The 20829-nt window shown below is 40.0% G+C and overlaps 1 protein-coding gene across 1 annotated transcript in view; it reads left to right on the forward strand.

Annotated features, from left to right (window-relative positions):
• The window catches only part of LOC140755480 (uncharacterized), a 65214-nt gene that overhangs the window by 37956 nt on the left and 6429 nt on the right, over positions 1 to 20829 (forward strand). Inside the window, exons 2-5 of the mRNA XM_073090753.1 lie at positions 14408 to 15058; positions 15862 to 16595; positions 18831 to 18955; positions 19795 to 19931. Coding sequence (XP_072946854.1) covers positions 14456 to 15058; positions 15862 to 16595; positions 18831 to 18955; positions 19795 to 19931 — 1599 coding nt within the window. The 5' untranslated portion in view covers positions 14408 to 14455. The remainder of the gene's footprint in view (positions 1 to 14407; positions 15059 to 15861; positions 16596 to 18830; positions 18956 to 19794; positions 19932 to 20829) is intronic.

Raw genomic sequence — 20829 nt, forward strand, 5'->3', positions numbered from 1 at the left:
GTAGTGAAAAAAATAGTCAGTTTAAAAAACACCCTATACTATCAGATAGCATAATAAATGCTATCTGGATGATTTTTAGGAAAATACATTATTCTTCATACATTCTCATACAATCATATCATACATTCTCAAAAAATATCATATAACCTTTTCTTCATTTCAACGTCTAATCTACACAATCGTATAGGTCCCAATGACGCTCGAGTTACTACACATTTAGCATACATTACGTAGTAGTTATTAGTTATTTAAACGTAAATCTTATATATAAAATTCTCGTGGTACTTTTATTACACATTCCAGCTTATTCCTCAGGCGTAGCGATGTATTTGCCAAAATTAGATAGCAATTTAATATATCTGGGGTTGATACAGATGTCCATGGGCAGCAGTAGCCACTTATCATCAGGTGGGTCGCATACTCGTCCGGGTTTCTTTGAAAAAAAAAATAAAGAAAAGAAAGACACGTAAGGAATATTCTGGAAATATATAAGAGACGGACACGTCACATTTTCCTTCCTGCAAAACTATATTGAAAAGTTTTAACCTTTGCAAAATATAAGGATGGTCACCGCATAAATGTTTTTGCTTGACATTGTAATATATTATCACGGTGCTAATATGCTAAGAAAACTGGTTTTTTGTTGTGTGGGTAAGTGGTTTAATTACAGCGATACGTAGGCGATTGAGTTCTAATTCTATGAGATGTTTTGTGCGTATTAAGTATGAGGTTCAATCGTGACTTTGCTCGCGTTTATATCCCTCGGGAATGGTGCCTTTTTTATGTGTGCACTTTAGCGGTGAACATTTTGTGATGGGTGAAAAATGTTAAACTCGTGTCAGAACACGTGGCCTGATCGAAAATTCGTAAGACTGCAAAGCAAACTGCAAATGTCAAGATGTCATCCGTCAGCATAGACTAAATATGTCAATGGATGTCAGTTTCATTTTTTATTTATTATATTTTCTCATCTTGGCTTGTGCAGTTTGCTTTTACGAATTTTAGATCAGGACACCTGATCCTGACGCGAGTTTAATGTTTTTTACTAGAGATGCGCCGAATATTCGTTTGGTATTCGGTATTCGGCGTATTCGGCATCTTTTTTGCTATTTGTATTCGGCCAAATTATTCGGTTTTGGTGCCGAATATATTCGGTTCGAGTATTTCTATTTTCTTGTGTACACGACATGGTACAGGACTAAAACACAAAATTTCTTATGTAAGATTTATGTTATATTATATTGTTATATTGTTAAGTCAAACTCAAATCCTATGAAGAATGTGTTGAATAAAGCTGTGTTGTACCAACCACATTTATTACTTAATCTACAGTTAGTATAGTGAACATTTATTTTATTTTAAACCTTAAATCAGTATACAGTGAAACTTGGTTAAGTGGGACCTGGATAAGTGAGAAACCTCCATAACTGGAACTCATGCTGAGGTCCCAACACTTTGGCACTGAATTACCTCTGTTAGTGGGACGAGGTAAACCTCTATATCTGGGATTTGTTCTTTCGATTTATCATCATAGTTACCTCTATGACTGAGACAGCGAGTAAATTTTATATGCATAAACCTCTGTAACTGAGATAACATTGTTTGTTTACTCATTCTTATTCTACCCACAAATTCCACACGTAATTCCAAGTACGTAAGTACAAATTTTGAGCTTCAATTACCTTCAGTTTTAGTTTCGCTTTACTATCATACAGATGTTTATTTGAAAAATGTCCTGTATTCTCACCTCTATTAATGGAACCCTTTGTAAATGAGACAGATATTTATTTATACCTGTATATCTGAGACACTGGGTAAGTGGAATACCTCTATAAGTGAAACGACATTGCAGGTCCCTTGATGTCTCACTTAACCAGGTTTCACTGTATATGTATTTTTAAAACGCAAATCAACATTTTATAGTTTTAATGAACACACATAATTGACAAACTGACAATAAAGAAATAATTAACCGAATAATTTGGCCGAATATTCGGTTCGGTAAAGGTTAAACCGAATATTATTCGGTATTCGGTTATTCGGTGAAACCACTATTCGGCGCATCTCTATTTTTACCCATCACAAACAGTGCACAACGCAGCTAAAGAAGTTTTCACTTCATAAATCTTCAAAGTGATGCTGACGTAATCCTTTAAGCTATATAGCAGAAACGTGGAGCCAACCAAGATAAGTTCTAGATAAGGTCTTGTAAAAATTTCAAACATTATTATGTATGTGAATCACTTAAATTCTGCGCAAATAGTTTCCCCACTACGTAAAACATTACACAATATTATCTGTTATCGCGTATTATAACAGTTTGTTTGTTGGTGTATCACGAAATAATTCTGCGAATTATTATATTGTATTAGATGTATTTTAAGAGTCATTGTATTATATAGCTTATGAGTGGATGAAGAAATTGTAAAGTAAAGAACGAAACGTAGCCTCATATGGGGGGAGCTTAAGGGAGATAAATGAAATTTCGAACACGATTTTCGGGATTCCGTAACCAAAGGGTAAAAACGGAACCCTATTACTAAGACTGAAGGTGGTAGAACCCTTTGTGGTTCGACTCCGGCGGCACCACCGCCACACCTATTTCTACCTAATAACAGCAGTGTTAGGCGCTGCTGTGTTCCGGTTTGAAGGGTGTGGTAAGGGAGACAGACTTTTCCGAGGCGTTCCAGCTTAGTCCTCAGGGGTAGCGGCGCATCTGTGGCCGACATCAGGTAGGAATATCAAATCCTATCAGGGGTTGATTATAGATGTCCATGGGCGGCAGTAGCCACTTACCATCAGGTGGACTGCATGCTCGTCTGCTACCCTTATATTATATAAAAAAAAGACTGATGTCTGTCTGTTTTTTTTCATAGCTGCCACCGTTATGCATAATCTGTAAAAAAAATCCAATGCGTACCTATTACGGTTCAATAGATAACGCAAAAAACGCCGAAAGATAGCGGTTTCCTGTGTGCCGGCCCCCATTTTTAAGCTTTTTTATTTTTAGTATTAATTGTGTTGTTATAGCGGCAACCGTTACATACTCTGTAAATTTTAAAGTGTTTACCTATTACCGTTCTAGAGGTAGAGCCCTGAGACAGACGGACAGACAGCGGAGGGTTAGTAATAGGGTTTTTTCTCTTACTATAGCTGTGATAGCCTAGTGGTTAAGAAACTCGGCCTCTTGATCGAGGCGTCCGAGGTTCAAATCCTAGGCACACGCACCTCTGATTTTTCAAAGTTATGTGCGTATTAGAAAGTAATTATCACTTGCTAAAACGGTGAAGGAAAACATCGTGAGGAAACCTGCATACCTGAGAGATTTAAGAAAAAAAACAAATCTCAAGGGTATGTGAAGTCTACCAATACGCACTTGTCCAGCGCGGTGGACTATGGCCTAATCGTTCTCATTATGAGAGGAGACCCGTGACCAGCAGTGGGACAGTAATGGGTTGTTGATGATAGGCTTGCGTTTGGCTGCAATCTTGCCTGATGTTAAGTGAGATGCAGCCTTGGACAAAACACACTTGCCTAGAGGTAGCCTATTCACCCTTGACTTCAATTCCAGGATTTTTACATTCGATACGGAACCCTAAAAATCGCAGGCGCATGCATAAAACAATGATTTATTCTTCAAGGTCGACAAGCTTATGTATATTAAACTATTATTAGATTAGCAAGTCATGTTTTCTCGAATAAATTGTGCATGGGATTTTTTATATGCTATTTTTTATCATATTTTGCATAGATTAGTAAAGATTACTCGCTCCGAACAAGAAAATGTATCTAACCTTTTGTAAATTGTCACTGTCATCTATTTTCGTATTTAAAAAATATTAAAAAATGTAGTTTTTAGATCATTTACGAATGAAACGATATTTCTCGGCACTTTTTCTTCGATTTCCTGTTTTTGCAACATTTAACTGCGCATGTCGGCATTGTTCCGCGTAAATTATACCATGACAGCCATTTAAGCCGTTTAAGCCATTTAATGGCTTCCTTCAATTACAAGGCGGTGAGTTATCTATACTTATCTATAATATTTTGATGTAAGCGAGCATGCACGCTGGTTACGCCGTTATCCAACGAAATATATTAAACGCCTACTTCAGAACTATGTACTAAACCAACATTTATTTGAATATTTTTACTTTGTAGTGACATAGAAGTCGTTTGTATTTTTCTGTTGACATTTTTTTAACGTCCTCTAATCTTACAAATATAAATACAATAAAAATATTTTTTCTATTTTTAATTTAATTTTGATAGCGATATTGTTTGGTTTTTGACACATAATGATTGTACCACCTTTCAAAATATATATAGCATGTTCACCTAACTGCAGAGGGTATAATGTATGTCTCATTCTAAGTCCTGCCGTCCAAACAGCTGGACGGATTTTAGCAAAGGTGTCGTTGGATTCCTCTAAATTGCAGCAGTGATCACCTTGTCAATTTATTATTTTTAATCTTCGAGATATTTTGTTTTTGTAATATATATCAGATAGTTAATTGTATCAGGTGTACTTTGCGGAAATCCATGCCACCACCAAGACGTGTTTCGCTCCAAAACGGAGCATCATCAGGGTAAGTTGACTCTACGACGGTTAATCGTTAAGACTCACTACACGATCACTTTACGTGTTGGTGGTGGTATGTATGGTGGTGTATATTTTTAATGTTTTGCATCTGCACGCATCCTTTGTGGGAGGGAGGGTGGTACATACTGCAGGGTTTAAAATATATACCATCATACATATGTAGCGGATTGTTGCGAAGTAGTTTAAACTTAATAATTATTATCAGTTAAGGCTTAACACACACACGAGCCAACAAGTGTGTGTGTACTTAGAATTTAAGTTTTTTGTTTTAATTGTCTTTACTAACATAGGCTAAGTTGTCTTTAACACTAACCCCCTTGTTTTGTTTGCTGTACACTAACATAGTTTTAAGAAAATATGTACTAACCAAATCTATGGACTGTAAAAAAAAAGGGTCTGAAATAAAGAAATTATTATTATTATATTAAGAGATGATATTTTTAGGACACAATGACGTCCCAACCTAATTTGGTGTGGATAAATACAGGTACGACATGTTCGTACGTCATATGAATAAATTGGTAAACAAATTTATACGGATTTGGATGCAGTTCGCGATTGGATTTGTAGTTGACGTCAGCAGCGGGACAGGAAAATAAGTAAAAGCGGCCGGTTGTATATAGTAGTGGATATATGAAATGAGTGGCGGACTGCGACTTCGGATAGACTAGGCTCTACCTCTGGCTCCCCCCCAAGTTGGAGTGCGCCTTGTGGTGGTGGGTGGGCTCAGTAGCCCGTTGCAATCCAGCAGCGGGTGAAGCTAAAGCGCTCCAGTTGAGGTTCTTTCCATATCGGAGGCATTGGCGTAGGACACAGGGGGGTCCTACGTCCAAAACACCATTAAGCCTCGAGGTGGCGCTCTGTGTTCCCGCGTGCACCTCAAAGATGAGTGGATGAAGTAGCTCCAGCTCCATCTCAAAGCGAGACTTGCCCGGATGAGGGCAAACGCCGTCGGGATCGCGGACGAGTGATATTAGCGTAGCGTAGGAGTCCGGCATATCCTGTCCGCTACCCCCGCAGCTGAGAGGAACTCATGAAGGGTTTCCCCACGAAAAAAAAGGTTTTACCTCTGGCTTACCGCGGACGAATGCTTTTAGTCCCGCCAAAGGGCGAACACCGTAGGGTTTTAGCTGGTAGGAGTCCGGCATATCCTCTCCGCTGCCCATTATGGGTTTCTTCATGTAAAAAAATTAAAAAAAAGTTTTACCTCTAGATTCTAGAGGTTCCAGTTCTAGAGTCTAGAACCATCTGGGTTTCGACTCCGGCGACACAACTTATTTCTGTTACAACAGTGTTAAGCGCTGCTGCGATCTGGTTTGAAGGGTGTGATAAGGGAGACCTACTTTTACGAGGCGTTCTAGCTTCATGTTATTGTGTTAAGACGCGGGCGAAGCCGCGGGCACTACTAGTTATATATATACATTGTTGGCGTATACTCCCCACCTCACTCCCCTGTGGAGTACGTAACACTAAAGTTACCGCAAGTATCAATAATATGAACATATAGTCAATTAAAGTTAGATTTAATTGTTAGTAAATGTTTTATGAACACACATAACAATGTTCCCACACTATTGAAAGAGCATGTATGTTTTATTATACATAGTATCAACCTATGAATGGTTATGGTTACCGGTTTACGCGTATGCTAGGGTTGCCACCTATTTAAAAATAATAGCTTTTTTTTTTGTAGAAATTTAAGTGGTTTAGTAACAGTTGGGGTAACATTTTTTGCCTAACTAATCGGGAGTCCGAGGTTCGAATCCCAGGCACGAACCTCCTGATTTTTCTAATGTATGTGCGTATTAAAAATTAGTTATCGCTTGCTGTAATGGTAAAGGGAAATATCGTGAGAAAAGCTTCGCGCTTGATAGTCTAAAAAAACGTTTTCAATGGTATGTGAAGTCTATCAATCCGCACTTAGCGCGTTGAACTATGACCTAATAATCCTTATACTGTGAGGGGGGACCCGTGCCCAGCAGTGGGACAGTAATGGGTTGACAACTCCTTCTCTACATAAACTTTACATACCAAATATAACTCTGTACGCGCAATATTCGTGTTCTGAAGATGGTAGAATCCTCTGTGGTTCGATTCAGCGGCACCACCGCCACACCTATTTCTGTCTATTAACAGCAGTGTCAAGCGCTGCTGTGTCCTGGTTTGAAGGGTGTGGTAAGGGAGACATACTTTTCCGAGGCGTTCCAGCTTAGTCCTCAGGGGTAGCGGCGCATCTGTGGTCGACCTTAGGTAGAAATCTAGCTGCAGCCACTTACCATCAGGTGGACTGCATGCTCGTCTGTTACTCTTATATAATAGAAAAAAACTTTTAACTTTGCTAAATATTCGTAAAATAAACATTATAGTGGCAACCATATTATATAGGCGTCTTAAATTGAAACCAGTTTTAAAACCTTGGGTTTTACTTCTAAATAAAAGTGACTGTAGTCTCAAACGTAGTTATTTTCTCAATGGTGGAGGAGTTTAAAATTTAATTGCATACTACGAATAAAGTTAGTAGTAATAATTACATGCAACCGAACGTGGTACCTTTCCCTTTTGCGAAATGGATAATCTTATAAATTCTCGTGTCACAGTGTTAGTTACCGTACTCCGATACGGCTTTACCGATTTTCACCAAATTTTATGCATATTCAGTAGGTCTGAGAATCGGCTACTATCTATTTTTCATACCCCTAAGTCATAAGCGTTGTTCGCCCTTAACATTTTTTTATTTATATGGCAACACAACGTTTGCCGGGTCAGCTAGTATTATGTATATTTTTAGTAGCTAGTAGTTGTAGCAGTGATAGCCTAGTGGGTAAGAAACTCGGCCTCTTGATCGAGGGGTCCGAGGTTCAAATGCCAGGCACGCACCTCTGATTTTACTGTATTAGAAAATAATTATAACATGCTTAAACGGCGAAGGAAACGTGAGGAAACCTGCATACCTGATAAAAAGTTTTCTAAGGTATGTGAAGTCTACCAAAACGCACTTGGCTAGCGCGGTGGATTATGGCCTAATATTTACTTCTCATTCTGAGAGGAGACCCGTGCCCAGCTGTGGCACAGTAGTGTGATGATGGTGATGATGATGATATTTTTAGTGTTTCGTACCCAAAGGAAAAAACGGAACTATTACTAAGCCTCCGCTGTCTGTCCTTCTGTCGCAGGGCTCTATCTGTGGAAAGGTAATACATAGACACTTGATTTTTTTTACAGACGATGCATAACGATGGCCGCTATTACAACAAATACTAAAAATAAAATAAAGTTAAAGATTAAAGGGTAGGTACACCACGCAACAAACCGGTATTTTTTAGCCTTTTTCGATCTTACTGTTAAACCGTACTAGGAAGACAGTTGACTAAGTATGTTGAAAATAATAAAATAAATAAAAGTAAGTAAAAAGCAATGAACATTTGGTGGTACGGAAGCCTTCATGTGCGAGTTTGACTCGTACTTGGCGAATTATTTTTTATATTCTTACCGAGGCTTTCAGGTCCTCAAAGCTATTGAACCCCCAGGGGGTGACATCTTGAGAAACACTTACGATACAAAGCCGCAAGCCGTACATTTCACTATATAATTACTGATTCTATTTCGATTTGATATAGAAAGTTGCTCTGATTTAATTATTTGATAAAAAAATAGGTGTGAAAAGAGCAATTGGTAGCAAGAGGCAATTATGTGATATATTGAAATGATGGGACTTTTTCCTTATTGGTTTCAAGCTGGTTATTTTTTGTAGAATTGTGGTTTGCCTACGGAAATAATTACCGCACCTTTTTCTGTTGTAACGGTAGTGTAGCGCTGTTTTGCCGGATTCTCGGCCGAATATGCGCTACTATCCGGTATTCCGCCGAATAGTATCTAAGCCGCCGGATAGGCCGGATACCGGATATTATTTAACGCTTTCTACACTCAACGCCTAGGATTCACTGTATCGTGGGTGCTATGGACACACACAGAGACAAATACACCAACCAGACCCAGAAATATTAACCTAAATTCATATTTAGATATGATCATCATAGTGTCTGACCGGGGATCGAAACCGGGACCCTCTGCGCGTCACACCGGTATGGTGACCGCTCCGACACGCAAGTCGTCAATAGTTACCGAATATCCGTTCGTTTTCAGTATTTAAAGTTTTTAAGTGCGGGTTAAGCCACGAGACATAGCTAGTACTCTCTAAATGAAGCCAAATGTCTTGTTTTGTAAGTCAATTGGAGTACTTGGAAAATAGCCAAGGGAGGAGATACTCAGAATTTTATATATGTATGTCTGATCGCCGAGCCTCGCGTCTGACCGATATAGAAATGCCAGATGGCGTTCCTTCATAGTGCACCAACTGCTTTCGGTTCCAACAAAGAAGCACACAAGAAAATAATAAATTCGGAGCCGATGGATTTACAAGTCCACACACCATCAACGTCAATTGTCAACTCACTCTCAAAAACGAAACAATAATCATAGTTCTTATAACAAAAAGGCGACACTTGCAACCCCATCCGGAGTTACCCGTTTCAAAAATATAGTCTACTAAAATAATTGTTAATGAAGTAATTTGAATGGAAATCATAAAATAAGATTAAATACTTCAATACTTCAACTCAAAATTAACTAAAATTAATTGAAAATAATAGCCCGCGCCGTTATGTACATATATACCGATTGCTTTGGTCATATTCTGATATAGCATTTAAAACAGTATAATCCATTTATGTTCATTTGGGATGCAATTGTCAATGGATGTAACTTTATTTCTTGGATACAAAGGGAGCGGTTAGAATTAACCTATTTTTTAAAATATGCTTTAATTATAATAAATAATTAAACTGCTAGTCCGCTCTGAATATAGAAATGAATCGCGTCGCCATAGCAAATTGTATGATTACCCGCTCGCAACAGCTTCAGAGCGGACTAGCAGTTTGGCGAGGACTATAAGTGGCTATTACCACCCATAAATAACTAATCAACCCCAGATAGGATTATATTCCTACCTAACGTTGGTCACAGATGCGCCGCTGACGAAGCTGGAACGCCTCGGAAAAGTATGTCTCCCTTACCACACCCTTCAAACCGGAACACAGTAGCACTTGACAACGCTGATAATGAATCGAGATCTATTTCTGATAATACATTAAAAACGACACTATTCTTGGAAGTGTTCACGTATGGTAATACAACAGAGATCGATTCTCAGAAGATTCTCAAATTAGTGTTTATAAATATAGATAGGTTGTCTACATGTGATGACGTAAGAGCTCGAGCATGCGGTCCGTGTGTGTTGGCGGCGTAAGTTATCGCGCGGCCACATACTCGTCGAGTGGCGAGGGAAGTGGCCAGGGACGGTGTGGCCGGGATATCGTGATGCCGCTGGTCCAGCCGGTCGCTTACCGAATATTGTCGGATTGTCAAGGTTGCCACTTGTTCGAAAATATATGGTAGTATATTGTAGACTAGCTGACCCGGCAAACTTTGTATCGCCTCAAAATCTATTTATCAAATATATTTCATATAAAATATAGCCTATGTTACTCGTGGATAATGTAGGTTTTGAATGGTGAAAGAATTTTTAAAATCGGTCCAGTAGTTTTTGAGCCTATTCATTACAATCAAACAAAGAAACAAAGCTTTCCTCTTTATAATATTAGTATAGATAAATAATTATACCATAACTCATTTTGTAGCCGAGGAGCAAGGTTTGGACGCGCCGTAATACGTGAGGCGTGTAGGGGGGGAGGGGTCGAGCCAAATCTCGTCTAATCTTTGAGGGGGAGGTTGATGTTGATTGAAATCACGTATGCTATTATGCTATTACAGATGTCCAATAATTAATCCCAGATAAGATTTTCCGAGGCGTTCCAGCGTAGTCCTCAGGTGATTACAGATGTCCATACGGCAGTAGCCACTTACCATCAGGTGGACTGCATGCTCGTCTGCTACTCCTGTATTACTTACAGTCATGAAAGTAGTTTTAATTTTTACCCGACTGCCAAGGAATGTTGGTTTTCGCGTGTGTCTTGTTTGTCTTTCTTTATACCCTCGGATCTAACAAACGTCTGGATTAATTTCGACAGTTAAGATGTTATTATATTCGTCTCAAATACCCAAGCGTCCGGTCTCATATCCCAGGCGCAATCCAGGCAGGCAAATTAATTATCACTTGCTAAACGGTGAAGGAAAACATCGTGAGGAAACGTGCACACCTGAGAGATTTATGTGAAGAGACTGTATGTATCTACCAATACGCACTTGTCCAGCGCGGTGGACTATGTCCTAATCCTTCTCATTCTGAGAGGAGACCCGTACTCAGCAGTGGGACAGGGTTGATGATGATGTATTGTTTGACTGACTAGAATAACAATGCGTTCGTTACATCCGGCCTTATCAGTGATAGCAGCTATCAGGGATATCGTGTACATTTTATGGAAGCACCTAGCAATAGGCATGATATGATAACAGTCATTTGGGCGTCATATTACTTCAATTCGAGGAATTGAATAAGTTTTGAAATGTATGGCTCGACCAGGGAGGTACCACCGTTATATCTATTTGTACCTAATAACAGCAGTTTTTTTTAGATTTTTTTAGAAATTAGAAATTAATTATCACTTACTTAAGAACGGCGAAGGAAAACATCCTGAGGAAACCTGCAATCCTGAGATTTATAAAAAAAAAACTCAAAGGTATGTGAAGTCTACCAATACGCACTTGTCCAGCGCGGTGGACTATGGCCTAATCCTTATTCTGAGAGGAGACCCGTGCCCAGCTGTGGGACAGTATTGGGTTGATGATGAACAGCAGTTATAAGCGCTGCTGTGTTCTGGTTTGAAGTGTGGTAAGGGAGACATACTTTTCCAAGGCGTTCCAGCTTAGTCCTCAGGGGTAGCAACGCAATGGCCGACTAAGTTGTACTAAACTTATCTGGGATTAGTTACAAATGTCCACAAACGGCAGTAGCCACTGAGTATATTTAAGATATATAGAACCCTGTGATGGACACACGGAGGCTTAGTCACAGGGTTCCGTTTTTACCCTTTAGGTCCGGAACCCTCATCGTCAACCCATTACTGCCAGAATAAAAAGGATTAGACCACAGTCCAAGTGCGTATTGGTAGACTTCACATACCCCTAAGAACTTTTTTAAAAATCTCAGCTATGTAAATTTCTCACGATAATTTCATTCACCGTTTAAGCAAGTGATAATTACTTTCAATACGCACGTAACTTTAAAAATAAAAAAATAGATTTGGACCTCGGAGCCCCCGATCTCAATTACCAGAATAAAAAGTACAGAAGCCTAAAAAGGCGCAATTACTATTTAACATAAAACTGCTCTTCAATGTTAACGATGATATCATATCTGTTATCATAATGAATGATAACACGATGATAGCGAGCGTGATTGTCAAGTAGGGACAAAGCAATCGCGTCATAACCAAAAATAATTCTGTGTAAGAATGGATGTATCATGTTATATTGTAGCAGACGAGCATGCCGTCCACATAGGTAAGTGCTACCGTCAGCTTAAGATGATTAAAATACATAGTTTTTTTTATAATCCAGGAGTAGCAGACGAGCATGCAGTCCACCTGATAGTAAGTGGCTACTGCCGCCAATGAACATCTGTAATTAATCTTAGATAGGATTTAATATTCCTACCTGAGGTCAGCCACAGATGCGCCGCTACCCCTGAGGACTAAGATGGAACGCCTCGGGAAAGTATGTCCCCCTTACCACACTTCAAACCGGAACACAGCAGCTTAACCCTAGAGTAGTCGCGCCTTTCCATGAAACGTGAGTGGTCGCGTGGTGAGCATTTTGCCGCACATGTTTATTTTTGCTAATTTTAGTTAAATAAATCATTAATAATTTTAAAGGAATAGAATAAAACATAGACTTTCATAAATTATCATTTACTAAAGTTTTGTAATTAGTAATTATTTAAAAAAAAAGCTTTAGTATATCTTGGGTACTTTTTTAACTTTTTGCAATATCTTTACCTTAACACATATAAAATGAAACTAAATATTAAAATTAAACGTTTTCCTGTATCTTCGATATGTACTTCAGCAAAACAGTCCGGAAAGATACACATACAATGTTCGTTGCACAGTATCTGTCCGCATCTATTGGTCCCTTTTTTGGTTCTTCTTTTTTTGTTTTTGATAGACATACTGCGTATATACCTTCTTTACCCCAGGATATATATTTGTGCGTGTTACTTCTTCATTTTCTTGTAGTTTTCCGGTGTCACTTACCTAAAAAATATTAGTTAGTAGAAAAAATAAAATATAGAAAATCGCCCATAATTCACAAAAACACAATAAATATCAATGGTGTTACGATGTTTACATCAAAATAACATTATATACAACTAAAAATAACAATATTTCAACAATACTAAAATATCAGGCACATTAATTTTACTTACGTGAGTAGTCGCGCAGTTAGCAATTTGCCGCCAAACGCGATACACCAACAATAACCGCATCCTCCTGCGGTCGCCTGCGCCTTAAATTTCTTCTAATTTCTAAAATAAGTAGGTTAGACACGAGGGGGCAGCTACTAGGAAGCTTGATCTCGACAAATACACCGTATTTATTATAATAGGATTTTTTGACCGCGGACGGCAAAATGCTCATAGCGCGAGCACTCTAGGGTTAACACTGCTGTTATAACAGAAATAGGCGTGGCGGTGGTGCCGCCGGAGTCGAACCACATTTGATTCCACATACCACATATTATATATAAAATAGTTTTCGTCCATTAAACGAATGGCTGAAGGTCGTTCCTAATTTGGGTCTTAGACCATAATGTCTTTAATGTGATTGTCAATTAAGGAGTAATTTAGTCTAATTTAGTGGACGAAGTTCAAAGATTAAGGCGGTAACGACACTAATGTCATAATAATGACATTAGTGTCGTTAGAATAGTTGAAAGGTGGTAGAACCCTTTGTGGTTCAACTCCGGCGGCACCACCGCCACACCTATTTCTACCTAATAACAGCAGTGTTCGGCGCTGCTGTGTTCCGGTTTGAAGGGTGTGGTAAGGGAGACGGACTTTTCCGAGGCGTTCCAGCTTAGTCCACAGGGGTAGCGGCGCATCTGTGGCCGACCTCAGGTAGGAATATCTAATCCTATCTGGGGTTGATTACAGATGTCCATGGGCGGCAGTAGCCACTTACCATCAGGTGGACTGCATGCTCGTCTGCTACTCTTATATTATAAAAAAAAAAAAAAAAAATTATGTATAGACCTATAAATATTAAACGTATTTATTGTTATACAATTCTATTATCAACTAGATCTTGACAACTATGCGCCTGAAATCCATATAACAAATGCTAATTAATTTAAAATGACCTAAAAGTAACATATACTAAATGATGGAAATTATTTTGTTGATTTCGCCAGCAAAAAAATTTTGGTTACTTTCTTAATAGTTGCTAATTAATAAACTTAACTATGTTTTTTTATATTTGTAAACTATCATTTTGATCTATTCCGTATTTAGTAAGGGCTTCCTCCACGAAAAGAGTCCCGAAATCAATATATTCGCTTACACGACACCATAAGGCTTACGTTCTACATTGAAAAGTAATTAAATTCTTGATCATCCTACCTTCCGCTGAGCCTCCAAATTCTTCTGGCCCAGGGGCATTCCTTAAGATGGTCCTGATCTCAATTTAAGACTTAATGCTTCATTACAAATTACTTAGTGTAATAAAATTACTTTTCTTCAACACATCTTAAAGTTCTCAAATGTTTCAATTATATCTTTCTTTGTTACAGATGAAATAGAAGTTCAGAGACGATTTTCAAAGGAACATTTAACTAAATATGGGTAGTGACACGCTTAACATAAAACAGAAATCAATAACAATGGCCGAAGAGAAGAAATCCTTAATAAACAAATGCAAAAATGCATTCAAGTGGTTAAAAAACAGTAAAAAGGACGCCAAGGAGTCCAAAATCGATAAAAATACTAAAAACGAAGAAAAAATCAACCCACAGAAAGAAGCCGTCGAGTTAGTTTTGGATAAGCTCGAAGAAGACAAGAAAGAAATCGACGAAGAAGATGAATTAAAGAATTTCGCGTACAAGGTCATAAAAGAAGAACCAAGAGTGAGTACGCAGTCGTCAGTGGACAGCGGGATCGAGAAGGGAACAGAGGATGCAGAGGATAGAGTCACTGACGATTTAACTGACAAACTCAAAGGTCTCGAAGTCGACGAAACGAAAGCCACCGTCAGGGATCTGACTGACAAACTCAATGATTTGAATGTGTCAGATAAATTGAAAGATGAATCGAATGTAAAGGAGGTGGAAGCGAAAGATGAGAAGAAGAAGAAGAAACTGAACACAGTGGTAATAGCTAGAGGACCCACGAGGAATAATTGGAGTGAAGCGGCCCAGGCTACCACACATCCGTATGGGAGACAGGTAAGAGTTGCGTTTTATAATATAGGAGTAGCAGACGAGCATGCAGTCCACCAGATGGTAGGCTAATGCCGCCCATGGACATCTGCAATCAATCTCAGATCAGATTAGATTCCTAACTCGGTCACAGATGCGCTACCCCTAAGGACTTGTCATTTTTACGACACTCTTCTAAGTGGAACACGTGTCGCTACTACCTCTTGACACAACTAATTTTGAAGCCTTATACCTGCCATACTACGGAGAGGTCTACCTGTGCAGGTATACCTGCACAAGACAAAAAATCAATTTCGTATGGCACCGTACGGCGCGTCATAGTCTTCGATCGATGTTGTCGCAAGCAGAACTCAACACCGTACGTATCGGTTCCGACACGCACACTTTACCGACGTGCGATTGATCTGTACAGGCAAACCGTCCGGTAGACCGTAGCGTAGCGTAGACCGTAGCGTAGCGGTAGCAGACGAGCATGCAGTCAACCTGATGGTAAGTGGCTTCTGACGCCCATGAACATTTGTAATCAACTGCAGATAGAATTAGATATTCCTACCTGAGATCGGCCCCACAGATGCTCCGGCTACCCCTGAGTACTAAGCTGGAACGCTTCAGAATCGTATGTCTCCCTCACCACACCCTTCAAACCAGAACACAGCAGCGCTTGACACTGCTGTTATAACAGAAATAGGTGTGGAGGTGGTGCCGCCGGAGTCGAACCACAAAGGGTTCTACGACCTTCAAAATGTATATGTGTACACACATTATACTCACATTATACTATTATACTAATCATTCTATTTTATTTCCAGACACAAAATAGACAGGTCCAAAGTCAAATCAACCAACAAATACTCTCCGGGGGTAACGTGATCGTGAACGACACAAAAACCGACAACTTCGTGCTGGAACAAGCCTTCAACGTTGTTGACCAAAGCGTGAAGAACTTCACCAAAACCTCGAAGGAGGAGCAGGAGTTCCTCCTAACCGTCGCTCATGAATTCCTCGACGATATAACAACAATGGAGAGACGTACAACGCCACCGACGTTGTTGCAAGATGAGTTAAGTTATATCTCGTATAGTCCGGAGAAAGTTTCGCCTCAGCATCATATGAACATGTTCGGTCAGCCGGAGAAAACGCTAGCTGAATTGAATTATGTGAGTGATGAGTACAGTCAGCTGGATTCGTTTTCGTATCTGACGCCTCCACGCTCAGAGCCAATTGCAAGTCCAATGTCAGATTCGTCGTATCCGAGCTATTCAGACGGAACTCTATCACCTGGCACCACATCGCCAATGCGTAACCCTGATTTAGAAGAGTTTCAACAACTGGAAACATACGAAGCGCCAAAGAAAGCTAATCTGACGTACTACAAGAACAAACAGAAGGAAATGGCAAATAAGTTCTCCAAAATGGAGTGCTGTAGGCAAGAGAGGCCGAGTTGCAAGGAGATCTTCCAGAGCCACATGAGTAAATTGGACAAGACATACCGTCGGGACATCTGCCTGAAGGTGGCTAAGTTAGACATCAACACTGCTTACGTGTAAGTACCTTGTGTGGTCCTTTTTGAAGGGTACATTTTTTAGGCGCCAACAGTTATCTATAGACCGCGTAAAACTGCTAGTCCGCTCTGAATATAGAAATGAATCGCGTCGCCGTAGCAAATTGTATGACTACACCTGATCGCGACAACTTCAGAGCGGACTAGCAGTTTGGCGCGAACTATACCAGTATTACCTAAGGGTACATTAGCCTTAGGTTATAAAGTTAGCATTACGTAAGTATGATTTTGAAGGTAGAACCCATTATTAACTCCGGCGGTACCACCGTCACACCAATTTCTAATAACAGCTGTGTTAAGTGCTGTGAAGCGTCAAAAGCTTCTAGTATTACCTAAGGGTGCATTATTAGGCTTAGGTTAGGTTAGGTTAGTTTTACACGTTTATTATTTTGAAGGTAGAACTCTGTTGACTCAGGCGACACCACCGTCACGCCTATTTCTAATAATAGCAGTTAAGTGCTGCGATTTGGTTAGAAGTGGTAAAGGAGACATACTTATCCGAGGCGTTTCAGCTTAGTCCTGAGAGGTAGCGCGTCTGTGGCAGACCTCTGGTAGGAATCTAAACTTACCTGGGGTTGATTATAGACGTCCGTACGGCAGTAGCCACTTACCATCAGGTGGACTGCATGCTCGTCTGCTACTCCTATATTATAAAAAATTGCGGAGACCCCCTCTCACCCACGTGAGATCAGGGGGGGGGGGGCTGTAATTCTTTGACATCCCCGTCATCATCAACATCAACCCATTACTGTCCCACTGCTGGGCACGGGTCTCCTCTCAGAATGAGAAGGATTAGGCCATAGTCCACCGCGCCGGACAAGTGCGTATTGGTAGACTTCACATACGAGTACCTTTAAGATTTTTTATAAATCTCTCAGGTATGCAGGTTTCCTCACGATGTTTTCCTTCACCGTTTAAGCAAGTGATAATTAATTTCTAATACGCACATAAATTTGAAAATCAGAGGCCCTGGGATTTGAACCTCGGACCCCTCGATCGAGAGGCCGCGTTTCTTAACCACTAGGCTATCACTGCTGCACATCCCCTTAGTTTACAAATAACAATAACAATACAACTTGTAAATATTGTTATAATGAGTGCAATCTAGTTAGGTAGTAATAACATATACGTAATACAAATAACTGACTGACTCATAAATCATTAGTTTATGTTGAAATTGCTTAATCATGTTTGGGGGTCAACCACAACATGCATTCACCCCTTTTGGCCTAAAAAGAGCTATACGTGCTCAAAATGACGATGTAAATGTCGACTTACATATATTTTTTTATAATATAAGAGTAGCAGACGAGCATGCAGTCCACCTGATGGTAAGTGGCTACTGCCGCCCATGGACATCTGTAATCAACCCTAGATAGGATTAGATATTCCCACCTGAGGTCGGCCACAGATGCGCCGTTACCCCTGAGGACTTAGCTGGAACGCCTCGGTAAAGTCTGTCTCCCTAACCACACCCTCCAAACTGGAACACGGCAGCGCTTAACACTGCTGTTATAACAGAAATAGGTGTGGCGGTGGTGCCGCCGGAGTCGAACCACAAAGGGCTGCACCACCTTCAAACTCATAAGTGACATATGAGAACCTTTACCCACTCTCCAAACGTGCCTCGGAAAAGTATATCTCGTATAGTATTCGCCAAACTTCTAGTCCGCTCTGAAGTTGTTGCGAGCAGGTGTTGTCATACAATATGCTATGGCGACGCGATTCATTTCTATATTCAGAGCCAGCGACTAGCAGTTTTACGCGACTTGAGACCAGCACCTTTTTGAAGGTGGTAGAACCCTTTGTGGTTCGACTCCGGCGGCACCACCGCCACACCTATTTCTACCTAATAACAGCAGTGTTAGGCGCTGCTGTGTTCTGATTTGAAGGGTGTGGTAAGGGAGACAGACCTTTCCGAGGCATTCCAGCTTAGTCCTCAGGGGTAGCGGCGCATCTGTGATCGACCTCAGGTAAGAATATCTTATCCTATCTGGGGTTGATTACAGATGTCCATGGGCGGCAGTAGCCACGTAACATCAGGTGGACTGCATGCTCGTCTGCTACTCTTATATTATAAAAAAAAAAAGCACACAGCAGCGCTTGATGTTGTTGTTATAACAGAAATAGGTGTGACATGATGCCGCCGGGGTTGAACCGCAAAGGGTTCTACCACCGTCTGACTGTATTGATGATGGTCTTGTTTGGTCTCCCCAGGGTCCTTTGCCACATAACCCTGAAGCTGTCGGAGGGCGGCAGCGAGGACCTGCCGCTAGTGGTCTTCCAGCTCATCTGCGACAAGGTGCTCGCGCAGAAACCCGATTTGTTTGTCGAAGACTTTGGTAAGACGCTTTTTATAAGCTTTTTAACACGTTTTTATTAGCTTGGGTTGTATGTTTGTATGTATGTATGTATGTATGTATGTTGTAACGGAATCTTTGAACTCAATTTTCACCAATTTCCACAATTCTGATTAATATGAAACTTAGCACACGTATCAAGGACCGATGACAATGCAATAATTTGATAACGGTTTCCCATTATCCTTATTTCATCCAGACTAAAAAATGAAAAATAAATAATTGTTGAACTAAAACTAAACTAAAAAAACACGCTTTTATTGCTAATTGAACTAAAAATTAGAAAATATTTTTTAATATTAATTAATTAAACAAAGAGATTAAGAGTAAAGAGTTACAATTCAGAGTAAAAAGCGTGGGGTGCATTTTACTGTGGTTCATAACTATTCTCTCATAGATAATTGCCAATAGAATGATATATCAAGCACCCGGTACAGGTGCGTTGCAAGGTTGCTACCCCTGAAGACTAAAATGTAACGCCTCGGATAAGTATGACTCCCTTACCCTTCAAATCTTTTCCTTTCAACCTCCATAGTCTATTCATATATGATTTTCTTTCTCCCTTTCCCTCCCCCCCCACTTTATCTCCTTTCTTGATCTGCCTCTATCCCTCTTCCCTTCTCCCGCCCTCTCTTTTGCGCTTTTTCCTCACTCTCCCACTCCCTCACTCTTTTGCGCTTTTTCCTTCACTCTTCCCCACTCTCTCACCCTCCCCCACTCCCTCAGCCTCGCCCACTCCCTCACTCTTTTTCCACTCCCTCTCAGCACGTATAACCCTAGACCACCGAAGAAGTCTACCAATCTATACTTCACATTTGCAGGGCTCGACCTGATAAAGCTGGCGGCCCTCCGCTGCCCCGGCAGGCCGCTACTGACCCGGTACCTAGTACAATGCACCAGGACCGCCCTCCGCTGCAAGGGCAAGGGACCCGGCGACACCGAGCACATCTTCCATGAGGTAAGTTTTGAAAAAATTAAAAAAAAAATTTTTTTTTGATTTGTATTTTTTTTTTTTTTTGTTGGAATAAAAGGTGATTTGGTAAGTAGGGCCAATTGATTGAGACGTTTCTGATTTTGGTTTTTGAGTTACAAATAATCGCCCTGTGCTGCAAGGGCAAGGGTCCCAGCGACACCAAGCACATCTTCCATGAGTTAGGTATTGAAGAATTGAAAAAAAAAAAATGTGGAGTTTTTTTTTTTTTTGTTGGAAGAGGAGGTTATATAGTAATATGTAGAGCCAATTGATTGAGACATTTCTGATTTTCGTTTTTGAGTTACAAAGAATCGCCCTCCGCTGCAAGGGCAAGGGACTCGGCGACACCGAGCACATCTTCCATGAGGTGGGTTTTGAAAAATTGAAAAAAAAAATGTTTTTTTTTTTCTTGGAATAGGTGGTTGTGTGGTTATATATAGTAATATGTGTAGGGCCAATTGATCGAGACAATTCTGATTTTGTTTTTTAAATAATAAAAAATCTGCTAAATTACAAAGAATTGGTCTCAATAATGAGTTTTTTTATTACAAATGCGCTGAAATGTAAAGAATTGATCAATATAATAATTAGTCTGTCTTATTGGGTGATTTTAAAAAAAAAATACTAATATTATAAATACATAATATGAGTTTGTTTGTTACACTTTCACGCCTCAACTACATAACCGATTGTCATGAAATTTTGTGCACACGTTGTCAGGGTGTCTCCCTTACAATGTGTGTGTGTGTGTGTGTGTGTATGTGTGTGTTACACCCTTCAAGCCAGAACACAGCAGCGCTTAACACTGCTGTTATAACAGAAACAGGTGTGACGGTGGTGCCGCCGGACGAACCACAAAGTTCCACCTTCAACGTAATAAAGA

This window comes from Epargyreus clarus, unplaced genomic scaffold, assembly GCF_041222505.1.
Source record: "Epargyreus clarus isolate Ecla_fem2 unplaced genomic scaffold, WU_Ecla_fem_2.2 ptg000033l, whole genome shotgun sequence".
Lineage (NCBI taxonomy): Eukaryota > Metazoa > Arthropoda > Insecta > Lepidoptera > Hesperiidae > Epargyreus > Epargyreus clarus.